The sequence below is a fragment of the Pseudophryne corroboree genome, chromosome 7 (assembly GCF_028390025.1).
Source record: "Pseudophryne corroboree isolate aPseCor3 chromosome 7, aPseCor3.hap2, whole genome shotgun sequence".
NCBI classification, from domain to species: domain Eukaryota; kingdom Metazoa; phylum Chordata; class Amphibia; order Anura; family Myobatrachidae; genus Pseudophryne; species Pseudophryne corroboree.
In genome coordinates, this window is record NC_086450.1 from 26,703,156 (window position 1) to 26,717,595 (window position 14,440).

The 14,440-nt window shown below is 48.6% G+C and overlaps 1 protein-coding gene across 4 annotated transcripts in view; it reads left to right on the forward strand.

Moving 5' to 3' along the window:
• Window positions 1-11,230, forward strand: part of PARP9 (poly(ADP-ribose) polymerase family member 9) — a 137,882-nt gene extending 126,652 nt beyond the window's left edge. For all 4 annotated transcript variants that reach the window (XM_063932801.1, XM_063932803.1, XM_063932802.1 and 1 more), the window contains 2 exons: window positions 8,134-8,305; window positions 10,019-11,230. In XM_063932801.1, coding sequence (XP_063788871.1) covers window positions 8,134-8,305; window positions 10,019-10,320 — 474 coding nt within the window. In that variant the 3' untranslated portion in view covers window positions 10,321-11,230. The remainder of the gene's footprint in view (window positions 1-8,133; window positions 8,306-10,018) is intronic.
• Window positions 11,231-14,440: the final 3,210 nt, after the last annotated feature.

A 14,440-nucleotide genomic window follows, 5' to 3' on the forward strand; every position in this document is an offset into this window, starting at 1 on the left:
CATGTTTGTAAGTAAAGCAAAAAAGCAAGCAACTGGGCAAAACCATGTAGCAGTGCAGGTGGGGCAGATGTAACATGTGCAGAGAGTTAGATTCAAACTGAAATCTAAATTGCAGTGTAAAAATAAAGCTAACATGTCTGGGCTACATGCAAACGCAGAACAATATCAATGCATTTGCTCCCCTGCATGGCAGCATGGTCTGTTCCAGACACAAAGTTACTTGCTTTTTTTGCTTTACTTACAAACCTGAATCAAGCCCTGTATGTGAGCAGTTGTGGCAGCCAGGCCGGAGCCTGAGATATACCTATAAGAAGCAGGTATAGCCTTCTCCGCACAAGTGGTTTTCCAGATGCCATAAACAATCTGAAAGGAGATTCATCAGAGAAAATGACTTTACCCCAGTCCTCAGCAGTCCAATCCCTGCACCTTCTGCAGAATATCAGTCTGTCCCTGATGTTTGGAGAGAAGTGGCTTCTCTGCTGCCCACATCCGGAGAAGGAAAGATGAGCGCTACCATCAGTCCTGGGTCATGCCAACAATTAAGCAACCTGAGACCATTCATGTGTGCGGTGGCTTCTCAGCCAAGGGCGTGGGCGCTCTCACAATCCTGCCTAAGACCACAGCCACGAATAAAGAATGCTACCAACACATCCTCCAAGAGCAACGTCTCCCAGCCATCCAAGAACAGTTTGGTGAAGAACAATGGGGGTAATTCAGACTGGATCGCGGAAGCAGCAGCGATCGCAGTCTGAATAACTTTGTGGAGTGTGCACGCGCTCCCCGGGAGCCCAGTGAGATGCTGTCAGCTGTCAATCAGGCAGAGGCGGTCGTTGGAGGGGGCCGGACGCGGGCCGGACAACGGAGGCGTGTCTGGACCGTTGGGGGCTGCGGCGGCTGCGTGACGTCCATGCAGCCGCTGCGTTACGTCACACACAGCCGCTGTGACCGAGACGTGGTGGGTAGCTCCCTGTCAGAGCGAAGGAGCTGCGCTGGTAGGGAGCTACCCGCCGTGCGATGCTTTGGTACCTGTGCGTGGGGGGTAGGGCCTGACATGAGGGGCGGACTAGCCCTGTGCTGGGCGTCCCCCCGCATGTCAGAGTAAGTGATTGTAGATGTGCTATATTTAGCACATCTACAATCACCTCTGAATTACCCCCAATGCCTTTTCCAGCACGATGGGGCACCTTGCCATAAGGCAAAAGGGATAACTGAGTGGAACGGGGAACAAAGCATCGACATTTTGGGTCCATGGCCTGGAAACTCCCCAGACCTTAATCCCATTTGAGAATTTGAGGTCAGTCCTCAAGAGGCGGGTGGACAAACAAAACCCCACAAATTCTGACAAACTCCAAGCATTGATTAGGTAAGAATGGGCGGCCGTCAGTCAGTATGTGGCCCAGAAGCTGATTGACAGCAGCCAGGGCGAATTGCAGAGGTCTTGAAAAAGAAGAGTCAACACTGCAAATATTGACTCTGCATAAACTTAATGCAGTGATCAATAAAAGCCTTTGTCAGTTATGAAATGCTGTCATTTTACTTCAGTACACCATAGTAACATCTAACAATAAGGTCTAAAAACACTGAAGCAGCAAACTTTGTGGGAACCTCAAAACTATTGGCCACGGCTGCATGCTCTTCAATTTCAAATATTTTGCTCTAGAATACTTACATATCCTATCTAATGTAAATAAATCTACATAACTGATGAAGTTATGTCTCTTAGGGGTCAATTCAATACAGCGCAGATTGAATAGCACTGGGAGGGAGCTCCCCGAGTTCTTCAATTCTCAGCACAATATTTCCCCCCACGAGAGGACTTCGTCTCGCACGCCTCCGCGGGTGCGAGCAGAAATAGTGTCGGCGCGATGCTGTTTTGTGTCCTAAGCATGGTGGAAACAGCATTGCGTCGGGCACTTAAGTCAGAGAATGTCAGTTCTCACAACTACACACTTTGTTTAATCTGCGAGAACCGGCCTTCTCTGACTTAACAGCACGCTGAATTGAATAGCACCAGGAGCTCCTTCCCTGCGCTATTCAATCCCAATCCATGCTGAATTCAGTTGACCCCTTAGTATTTTATGAATTTGTATTATAAAACTAGGCGATATTCTCCTTTTTAATGTCTACCGAATAAAAATGGAAAGTTTTTTATAATATAAAAGACAGAGAGAAAATATTTCTTCATATTCAAGACCTATATTTTTCCACAGCACCATTCAGCTCCCTGCAATACTTGTGACTCCCAGATGGAGGAACACAGGAGGTCATTCCGATCCATTCACACACAGCGTTTCTTCGCTGCGGTGCGAACGGGTCGGAACTGCACATGCGCGGCACCCGCAATGCGCACGCGCGTCGTTGCTGTCGCCGGGCAACAGCCAGAAGAGAGAAAAAAGTGGTCGCTAATGCGAACGCAAGAAGATTGACAGCGGGGAGGCGTTCCGGGGTGGATACTCACCGTTCTCCGGGCGTGGAGATCCGAACGCAGGCATTTGGAGGGTGGATGTCTGACGTCAATCCCGGGACCTTCGTCGCTGGATCCGTCGCACAGGAAACTTTTTTAGCATAGCAGGGCTGCACAAGCAGGCGGCGACTAGTTGATCGCACGAGCAGCAAAAAGTTGCAACTTGCGATCGACTCGGAATGAGGGCCTCTGAGTGAATGCGAGACCCACTGTGCAACACAGTAGAAAAATGGCTTCCTGTCCTCTCTATGTAGAAAGTTTGAATTTTTGAGCGTTTATTGGTAGCTCTCCCGGTAGTCAAAAAACACGTCGACACTTTATAAAGCAACTATTGCTATTTACACCATTGGGTCACTGATAGATTTGTAAAACAAGTTTAAAATAAGAATTTACTCACCGGTAATTCTATTTTTCGTAGTCCGTAGTGGATGCTGGGAACTCCGTAAGGACCATGGGGAATAGACGGGCTCCACAGGAGACTGGGCACTCTAAGAAAGAATTAGGACTACTGGTGTGCACTGGCTCCTCCCTCTATGCCCCTCCTCCAGACCTCAGTTAGGGAAACTGTGCCCGGAAGAGCTGACACAATAAGGAAAGGATTTGGAATCCCGGGTAAGACTCATACCAGCCACACCAATCACACCGTATAACTCGTGATACAATACCCAGTTAACAGTATGAAATATAACTGAGCCTCTCAACAGATGGCTCAACAATAACCCTTTAGTTAGGCAATAACTATATACAAGTATTGCAGACAATCCGCACTTGGGATGGGCGCCCAGCATCCACTACGGACTACGAGAAATAGAATTACCAGTGAGTAAATTCTTATTTTCTCTGACGTCCTAGTGGATGCTGGGAACTCCGTAAGGACCATGGGGATTATACCAAAGCTCCCAAACGGGCGGGAGAGTGCGGATGACTCTGCAGCACCGAATGAGCAAACTCAAGGTCCTCCTCAGCCAGGGCATCAAACTTGTAGAATTTTGCAAACGTGTTTGATCCCGACCAGGTAGCAGCTCGGCAAAGTTGTAAAGCCGAGACCCCTCGGGCGGCCGCCCAAGAAGAGCCCACCTTCCTCGTGGAATGGGCCTTCACAGATTTAGGATGCGGCAGTCCAGTCGCAGAATGTGCAAGTTGAATCGTGGAGCAGATCCAGCGAGCAATAGTCTGCTTAGAAGCAGGAGCACCCAGCTTGTTGCCATACAGGATAAATAGCGAGTCAGTCTTTCTGACTCTAGCCGTCCTGGAAACATAGATTTTCAGGGCCCGGACTACATCCAGCAACTTGGAGGCCTCCAAGTCCCCAGTAGCCGCAGGCACCACAATAGGTTGGTTCAAATGAAACGCTGATACCACCTTCGGGAGGAATTGGGGACGCGTCCTCAATTCTGCTCTGTCCATATGGAAGATCAGATAGGAGCTTTTACAGGACAAAGCCGCCAATTCTGACACCCGCCTAGCCGAAGCCAAGGCCAAAAGCATGACCACTTTCCACGTGAGATATTTTAATTCCATGGTCTGAAGTGGTTCAAACCAATGTGATTTTAGGAAATCCAACACAACGTTGAGATCCCAAGGGGGCACAAAAGGAGGCTGAATGTGCAGCACTCCCTTAACAAACGTCTGAACTTCAGGCAGTGAAGCCAGTTCTTTTTGAAAGAAAATAGACAGGGCCGAAATCTGGACTTTAATGGAACCCAATTTTAGGCCCATAGTCAGTCCTGACTAGGAAGTGCAGAAAACGACCCAGCTGAAATTCTTCTGTGGGGGCCTTCATAGCCTCACACCAAGCAACATATTTTCGCCATATGCGGTGATAATGCTTTGCTGTCACATCTTTCCTAGCTTTTATCAGCGTAGGAATGACTTCAACCGGAATGCCCGGAATGCCCTTTTCCATCAGGATCCGGCGTTCAACCGCCCATCGGAGAATCCTTGTGGCTTCTGCCATCGCCATCCTGCTTCTTGTGCCGCCCTGTCGGTTTACATGGGCGACCGCCGTGATGTTGTCTGACTGAATCAGCACCGGCTGGTTTTGAAGCAGGGGTCTTGCCTGACTTAGGGCATTGTAAATGGCCCTTAGTTCCAGAATATTTATGTGTAGGGAAGCCTCCTGACTCGACCATTGTCCTTGGAAGTTTCTTCCCTGAGTGACTGCCCCCCAACCTCGGAGGCTTGCATCCGTGGTCACCAGGACCCAGTCCTGTATGCCGAATCTGCGGCCCTCGAGAAGATGAGCACTCTGCAGCCACCACAGCAGAGACAACCTGGCCCTCGGGGACAGGGTGATCAGCCGATGCATCTGAAGATGCGATCCGGACCACTTGTCTAACAGATCCCACAGAAAGATCCTTGCATGGAATCTGCCGAATGGAATTGCCTCGTAAGAAGCTACCATCTTTCCCAGGACTCGCGTGCAGTGATGCACCGACACCTGTTTTGGTTTTAGGAGGTCTCTGACCAGAGATGACAACTCCTTGGCCTTCTCCTCCGGGAGAAACACCTTTTTCTGTTCTGTGTCCAGAATCATACCCAGGAACAGCAGACGTGTCGTAGGAACCAGCTGCGACTTTGGAATATTCAGAATCCAGCCGTGCTGTTGTAGCACTTCCTGAGATAGTGCTACTCCGACCAACAACTGCTCCCTGGACCTCGCCTTTATAAGGAGATCGTCCAAGTATGGGATAATTATAACTCCCTTCTTTCGAAGGAGTATCATCATTTCGGCCATTACCTTGGTAAATACCCTCGGTGCCGTGGACAGACCAAACGGCAACGTCTGGAATTGGTAATGGCAGTCTTGTACCACAAAACGGAGGTACACCTGGTGAGGTGGGTAAATGGGGACATGCAGGTAAGCATCCTTGATGTCCAGTGATACCATGTAATCCCCTTCTTCCAGGCTTGCAATAACCGCCCTGAGCGATTCCATTTTGAACTTGAACCTCCTTATATAAGTGTTCAAGGATTTCAAATTTAGAATGGGTCTCACCGAACCGTCTGGTTTCGGTACCACAAACATTGTGGAATAGTAACCCCTTTCCTGTTGAAGGAGGGGAACTTTTATTATCACCTGCTGGAGGTACAGCTTGTGAATTGCTGCCAGTACTACCTCCCTGTCCTGGGGAGTGGCTGGCAAGGCCGATTTGAGGTAACGGCGAGGGGGAGACGTCTCGAATTCCAGCTTGTATCCCTGAGATACCACTTGTAGAACCCAGGGATCCACCTGTGAGCGAACCCACCGGTCGCTGAAGTTCCGGAGACGGGCTCCCACCGCACCTGGCTCCACCAGTGGAGCCCCAGCGTCATGCGGAGGATTTAGTGGAAGCAGGGGAGGATTTTTGTTCTTGGGAACTGGCTGTAAGGTGCAGCTTTTTCCCTCTACCCCTGCCTCTGGGCAGAAAGGACGCGCCTTTAACCCGCCTGCCTTTCTGGGGCCGAAAGGACTGTACCTGATAATACGGTGCTTTCTTAGGCTGTGAGGAACCTGAGGTAAAAATGTCAACTTCCCAGCTGTTGCTGTGGAAACGAGGTCCGAGAGACCATCCCCAAACAATTCCTCACCCTTGTAAGGCAAAACTTTCATGTGCCTTTTAGAATCCGCATCACCTGTCCACTGCCGAGTCCATAATACTCTCCTGGCAGAGATGGACATTGCATTTATTCTAGATGCCAGCTGGCAAATATCCCTCTGTGCATCTCTCATAGATAAGACTACGTCTTTAATATGCTCTATGGTTAGCAAGATAGTGTCCCTGTCAAGGGAATCAATGTTATCAGACAGGGAATCAGACCACGCTGCTGCAGCACTGCACATCCATGCTGAAGCAATAGCAGGTCTCAGTATAGTACCTGAGTGTGTATATACAGACTTCAGGATAGCCTCCTGCTTTCTATCCGCAGGCTCCTTTAAGGCGGCCGTATCCTGAGACGGCAGTGCCACCTTTTTTGACAAGCGTGTGAGCGATTTATCCACCCTCGAGGATGTCTCCCAGCGTAACCTGTCCTCCTGGCGGGAAAGGGTACGCCATCAGTAACTTTTTAGAAATCATAGTTTCTTATCGGGGGAAGCCCACGCTTCTTCACACACTTCATTCAACTCATCTGATGGGGGAAAAACCACTGGTTGCTTTTTCTCCCCAAACATAATACCCCTTTTTAGTGGTACCTGGGTTAATGTCAGAAATGTGCAACACATTTTTTATTGCCGTAATCAACGGATGCCCCTTGTGGATTGTGTATATGTCTCATCCTCGTCGACACTGGAGTCAGACTCCGTGTCGACATCTGTGTCTGCCATCTGAGGTAGTTGGCGTTTTTGAGCCCCTGATGGCCTTTGAGACGCCTGGGCAGGCACTGGCTGAGAAGCCGGCTGTCCCACGGCTGTTACGTCATCCAGCCTTTTATGTAAGGAGTTGACACTGTCGGTTAATACCTTCCACATATCCATCCACTCTGGTGTCGACCCCGCAGGGGGTGACATCACATTTATCGGCACCTGCTCCACCTCCACATAAGCCTCCTCATCAAACATGTCGACACAGCCGTACCGACACACCGCACACACACAGGGAATGCTCTGACTGAGGACAGGACCCCACAAAGTCCTTTGGGGAGACAGAGAGAGACTATGCCAGCACACACCACAGCGCTATATAACACAGGGATATTACACTACACAAAGTGATTTTCCCTATAGCAGCTATAATACACAGTATTGCGCCTAAATTTAGTGCCCCCCCTCTCTTTTTTACCCTATTGAGCCTGGAAACTGCAGGGGAGAGCCTGGGGAGCGTCCTTCCAGCGGAGCTGTGAAGAGAAAATGGCGCCAGTGTGCTGAGGGAGATAGCCCCGCCCCTTTTTCGGCGGGCTTCTCCCGCTCTTTATATTAATATTATGGCAGGGGATTTTTACACACATATAGTTTATTAGACTATATTATGTGTTTTTTGCCATTTTTAAGGTAATCTAATTGCAGCCCAGGGCGCCCTCCCCCCAGTGCCCTGCACCCATCAGTGACCTGAGTATGTGGTGTGCATGGGGAGCAATGGCGCACAGCTGCAGTGCTGTGCGCTACCTTAATGAAGACCGGAGTCTTCAGCCGCCGATTTTCTCCTCGGTTTTAATCTTCCGTCTTCTGGCTCTACAAGGGGGACGGCGGCGCGGCTCCGGGACCGGACGACCGAGGCTGGGCCTGTGTTCGATCCCTCTGGAGCTAATGGTGTCCAGTAGCCTAAGAAGCCCAAGCTAGCTGCAAGCAGGTAGGTTCGCTTCTCTCCCCTAAGTCCCTCGTAGCAGTGAGTCTGTTGCCAGCAGATCTCACTGAAAATAAAAAACCTAATAAATACTTTCTTTACTAGAAGCTCAGGAGAGCCCCTAGTGTGCAACCAGCTCGAGCCGGGCACAGATTCTAACTGAGGTCTGGAGGAGGGACATAGAGGGAGGAGCCAGTGCACACCAGTAGTCCTAATTCTTTCTTAGAGTGCCCAGTCTCCTGCGGAGCCCGTCTATTCCCCATGGTCCTTACAGAGTTCCCAGCATCCACTAGGACATCAGAGAAAAGGTCAGTGTGGGTTTCACTAATTTAGGACTCCCATCGATGAGGAAAGTGTGATCCAGACTCTTCTTCAGTCACACCTGGAGCATTTAATCTCTCTTTGCAGATGGAGAAAGTGCAGAACCAGCTCTTATCGACTGTTTACGAATCGAAGAAGGAAGCCATAGAGAAGACGCTGAAGAAGCCGAGCACCCAACTTTTGTACCAGCTAGTGGACAGAGGGGTTCGGAAGCAGATTTGTGATGTTGGGTTCCAAAGACTGTATGTGAGTCCTAACGGTGAGTCCCAACAGTGTGGCCACATTTACCATACATATAAGCCGCAGCTGGCCTGGAATCCATTTTGTTGCTGACCTGATTCTTTATTTCCTGTCACTGGAAAATGAGATTGTGTCCCAGACATGCCCCCAAAATGTTACAAACCAATGCAAATTATTACATAGTGTAGGCAACCCTCTGCACTAGTTCCACAAGGTGGCAGTTGAGGGGCATGTAGTGATCATCCCGATGGACGGAATCCCAGCGGTCAGAAGAGTGGCGTCGGAATCCCGACACGTCAGTATGCAGACGCTGCAATCCCGAACGTAAGCATTCCGGGGAGGGTTAGGGTGCGGGAGGGGAGTGTTATGGTGCAGGAGGGGAGGGTTAAGGTGCGGGAGGGGAGGGTTAAGGTGCGGGAGGGGAGGGTTAAGGTGCGGGAGGGGAGGGTTAGGGTGCGGGAGGGTTATGGTGCGTGAGGGGAGGGTTATGGTGCAGGAGGGGAGGGTTAGGGTGCGGGAAGGGAGGGTTAGGCTTAGTTTAGTTCCTCGAACCTGTCAGGATTTTGCTGTCGGTATGCCGGTGTCGGTAATCTGACCACCGGCATCCTCACTGCCAGTATCCTGTACCTAAACCAGTCAAGGATGTTTTCAGTGGTATTTTAGTCTCAGTCCTACTAGACATACTCCACCCCTCCTATCCCACCTCCTCCCCTTACAGAGGATATCTTTTTTGGAACGGTATACTCTCCAAACCAAGGAACCAACCTGTGACCTGTATACAGTATATCTAAAGAAGTCTGGGCCTCTGATGAGTGAACCAGTTTTTCTATCCCTCAGTAATTTGTCTCATCAGCAATGGCTACGCTAGTATGAAATATATACTACAGGTTGAGTATCCCTTATCCAAAATGCTTGGGACCAGAGGTATTTTGGATATGGGATTTTTCCGTATTTTGGAATAATTGCATACCATAATGAGATATCATGGTGATGGGACCTAAATCTAAGCACAGAATGCATTTATGTTACATATACACCTGATACACACAGCCTGAAGGTCATTTTAGCCAATATTTTTTATGATTTTTTTGTATTAAACAAAGTGTGTGTACATTGAGCCATCAGAAAACAAAGGTTTCACTATCTCACTCAAAAAATTCCGTATTTCGGAATATTTGGATATGGGATACTCAACCTGTGTACCTACTTTTCAGGAAGTACTGTATGTGTTGGTACATACATGTTATGTGCACGGTCTTATCTGACATACATGTTATATGTGTGTATTCATTACCAGCTAATACACAGGCAGATACGGGGTTAGTATGAAATACCTACACTCAAAAGCGCGAAGGTCAAAATAGCGACATTTGAAATACTGACAAGGTCAAAATACCGACATTTAAAATGTTGACATGTCAGAAAGTCGACGCCGTTTTTTTAGTGGGGTTTTTGTGTGTTTATGTCGATATAGGTCGACATGGACACTGTATAAGTGTACCGCTGCGCGCGCCATGCTTCGGCCACACTATTATATTCCCCCTTCAGGTCCACTGGGATGGTAAAGCGTGAACAAGTCGGTTTCAATGAAAAACTTGTGTCGACTTTTTGACCTGTTCATATTTTAAATGTCGGGCTTTTGATTGTAGGTAATTGACTGCATGCCACAGATACATCTCTAAATGTACAGTACAGCACAATATGGAAGATTTGATCTCTTCTCTCTTTTCAGTGCCAGACTGCGGAGTCGGAATTTACTTCAAGAAAACGCTGTCTAACATAGTGAGACGTTTTAAAGCCTCAGATGAAAAGGGCCTGATCTACATAATCCAGGCTGAAGTTCTGACCGGCACCTCCGCCAAAGTCTCGCACAAGCAGCCAGTAACCCCTTTGCCGACTAATGACAAACTGGAGCCGTATGATAGTTTGACAGACAATAGTCTAACACCAGAACACTGCATCATATTTAACTGTTTTCATGCAAGGCCCGTGTATCTGTTCACCTGCAAATGCAGTGATGCAGGGAGAGGGTAGCAGGTGGGGTGTCCGGTGGGGTTATGGTCACCTAGACACGCACACACAGGATGTTTAGTTAAATGTAAGATTACAGAACACTAAACAAGTATTCTTCGTGTATACCCACATAACCTGCATTCATAGGTCCTGCGTTGCTGGTCGTTTAGCCTGGAAACAATTATTAAAAATATATCTATAAAGACAAAGTTCATTGTAGACCGAGGGGGTGATTCAGACCTGATCAGTTTCTCCGACATGCGGGGAGACGCCCAGCACAGGGCTAGACCGCCCCACATGTCAGGCCCTGGCCCCCCATGTTTTCGCAACCCCCCCAAGTAGATCCCTGCCACGTCCTGGGTCACAGTGGCTGTGTGTGATGTCACGCAGCTGCTGCGGCCCGCCTCCACAACGGTCCAGACACGCCTGCGTTGTCCGGACTGCGCCCCACCAACGGCGTTCTAACGCCGTCGGCACGCCTTCTCCCACCTCTGCTTGTCAATCAGGCAGAGGCGATCGCAGTCCCGAGATGCTTTTAGCATCTCACGGGCTTCAGACCGCGATCGCTGACGTTGCAGCGATCTGGTCTGAATTAGGCCCTGAGTCCAGACATATTTCTGCAGCGCAGGAGTGTAATACCGTGGAGGGGGTACCCGGGACCCTCCCCGCCAATCGTGTCTTATACTATGGTGTGCCTTACGGTCATCTCGCTGTATTAGCAGTTGGGTGACTTGTTTTATAACATTTCTTTGCTTTTGTAGTAACTGCGGCTAAAATGACAGCACATTGCTCACATAGAGGTGGCAGAAGTTATAGGGAAGGATGTGTAGTTAATTTTTTTAAAAACAAATTGTTTTACTGCCATACTTTGAATGAACAGCTTCTATTATGCTGAGATCTAATAAAAATTAAACTACAAGTAAATGGTAAATGGTCTTTCATAGTGTTGATTACAGGGACCAGCATTAGATGTGTGTACCACGAGTTACCCTTATTGGACCAGGCTGAGGAACTGGCAGAAGGTGCGGGGCAGTCTCGGTGCACTGTAACACACTGATTCATGCAACATACATATGAACAAAACTGTCTCTTTATATCATCTCTCCGGGATGGTATTATTATCCCAGCGATTGGGATGCCGCCAATCAAAATACTGACAGTGGCATCCTGAAGCTCAAGACCCTGGCACCAAGGAGCTAAGAACACTAGCCCTAATCCCCAACCCTCCTTTCCTGCAGCCAGAACCTAAACACCCCCCTTCCCCACCAAAACAGCAGATGTAACATGTGCAGAGACAGTTAGATGTGGGTAGGGTGTGTTCAAACTGAAATCTAAATTGCAGTGTAAAAATAAAGCAGCCAGTATTTACCCTGCACAGAAACAAAATAACCCACCCACATCTAACTCTCTCTGCACATGTTACATGTGCCCCACCTGCAGTGCACATGGTTTTGCCCATTAGTGTGCTGTTTTGGTTTGCTAACAAACCTGAATAACCCCCAATGTTGGGATCCCAGCACCGACATTCTGAGTAGTGACTGTATTTTTCGTCTGCCGGGATCCCGACCGGATCCCATCCCCCCTTCCCCCCTAATTATGAAACGAGCCTGTATATGTATATATGAGAGAGATGCCCATACTGGCTGCAGAGATTATAGCTTCCAATCAGGAGCCAGTGCCCACGTTCCTGTGTCTCCACGACCATAATATCAAATATTTCTCGAACGTCCTAGAGGATGCTGGGGTCCATTTAATACCATGGGGTATAGACGGGTCCGCAGGAGCCTTCGGCACTTTCAGAATTTTCAACAGTGTGAACTGGCTCCTCCCCCTATGCCCCTCCTTCAGACCTCAATTTAGATATTGTGCCCGGTGAGATTGGAGGCACGTTAGTGGAGCTCTACATAGTTATGCTGGAAAAGACTTTGTTAGATTTTTTTATTTTCAGGGAAGCTGCTGGCAACCGCTTCCCTGCTTCGTGGGACTTTGGGAGTAGGAACCCACTTCCTGTGTAGTTCCATGGCTCTGCTCCCACTGACAGGACACCATTAGCTCCTGAAGGGTACTGAATATAGCCCACGCCTGGCTACCGCTCACTCCCACAGCACTGCTGCCACCCCCCAACAGAGCCAGAAGTCAGAAGAGTGGTGAGTATATCACCGGAGACCTGCAGAGAGGGGCCCTCCAGTCATCGTTGGCGGCAAAAGGTACAGCGCAGCGGCGGGATGGCTGCGCTGACATGCATCTCCATAACACTATAAGCCCTTCGCACACAGGGTGCAGGGCGCGGGTGGGGGCGCCCTGAGCCACATGATAAATCCTACTCTCACTGGCAAAACATAAGACACAAGTACAGCCTCTGGTTTTACACAAACCCAGCCAGTATAAAAATAATTGCTTCTGAGGCAGAATCTTGCCATTACAGGGGGGCGGAGCTTCACCTCAGGCTTGCCAGCACTTACTCAGCGCCATTTTCTCCTGCAGATACACAGAGAAAAGACTGACAGATGCTGTTTTCCTCCTCATAACGCCGCTGAACAAGTACCAGGGTGTTATAGATAGGGGGGAGTGTATAGTAAATTAGGTGAGCGAGCCTAATGTTGAATATTACAGCGCTGAAGGTTATGTCTATATTTTATACACAATTCACTTCATAGGGCGCGGTGTGTGAGCTGGCAAATCCCTCTGCGTGTTCTCTGACAGATTTTAGTGGGTCTGTCACCAATAGCTCCCTATGCGACTGTGGTGTGAAAGTGCACAATTGTGTCATATCAAATGAAAACATGTCAGACATTACAGAGAGCTCTTCCCCCTGAGGAAGCCATTTTAGATACGGAGAAGTGTAATGAGGTGGCCCTTCCCACAGGGAAGGACCCAGTGTGGGTGGAAAATCTACAACAGATGATTTCCCAGCTTTCTAGAAAGTTCTCAGAGTCAAGAGACTAAATATTGGAGAAAATCAGTGGAAGATGTGCTGTATGCCGACCCCCTACACGTCATCCACATGTCCCCCCTCAAGTTCCCAGAAGAGGTCACTTGCGCAAATTATGCAAGGTAACACAGACAGATTCCGACACAGGTGTCGACACTGGGGATTTGAGAGCGGTAGACGCGAAATTAGCAAAAAGCATTCAATTTATGATAACGGCTATTAAAGAGGTGTTAGAGATTACAGAGGCAACACCTAAAATAAGAAATATGTGGTAACTTTTCCTCCTTCAAAGGAATTGAATACATTCTTTGAAAAATCCTGGGCTAACCCAGAAAAGAAATGTCATATTCCTAGAAGAATACGTTTGGCGTATCCTTTCCCTGAAGCGGATCGGAAGAGATGAGAATCACCCCCCATGGTAGACACCTCAGTTTCTAGGTTGTCTAAGAAAATTATTCTACCTGTCCCTGGGTCGGCTTCCTTAAAGGAGCCGGCTGACCGTAAAATGGAGACAACTTTAAAATCCCTTTATATGGCTAATGGAGCAGCACTCTGGCCCACCAGTGCATGCGCCTGGGTGGGAAATGCTATTGTAAAATGGTCAGAAAACTTGCTAGATAATCTACACACAGTTAATAGGGATAATGTGGTCTTAACTCTCGGTCACATAAAGGATTCTGCAGGTTACATGGTGGAAGCCATGAAGGATATTGGTTTATTCTGTTCAAAATCCTCAGCTATGGCGGTTTCGGCTCGCAGAGCACTGTGGATTCGCCAGTGAAATGCAGATGCAGAATCTAAAAAGAATATTGAAGCTCTCCCCTATAAGGGTGAGGCGCTTTTTGGGGACGAGCTGGATACCTGGATTTCAACAGTTACCTCAGGTAAGTCAGCTTTTCTTATGCTGCAAAGAAGACATACTCTGCTCATCTGATGCAGTCCTTTCGGCCCAACAAGTACAAAAAGGCCAAGGGTACCCCCTTCTTCGCAGAGAGAGGGCGGGGAAGAGGTAAGAAACCTTCAGCAGCATCAGGATCTCAGGAGCAGAAGTCAGACGTTGCTTCTGCAAAAACCACAGCATGAAGCTGGGTCTCCCCTGCGGGAGTCCACTCAGGTGGGGGTGCGTCTGAAACTCTTCAGCCAGATCTGGATACAATCAGAGCTGGATCCCTGGATATTGCAAATAGTATCTCAAGGTTACAAGTTGGA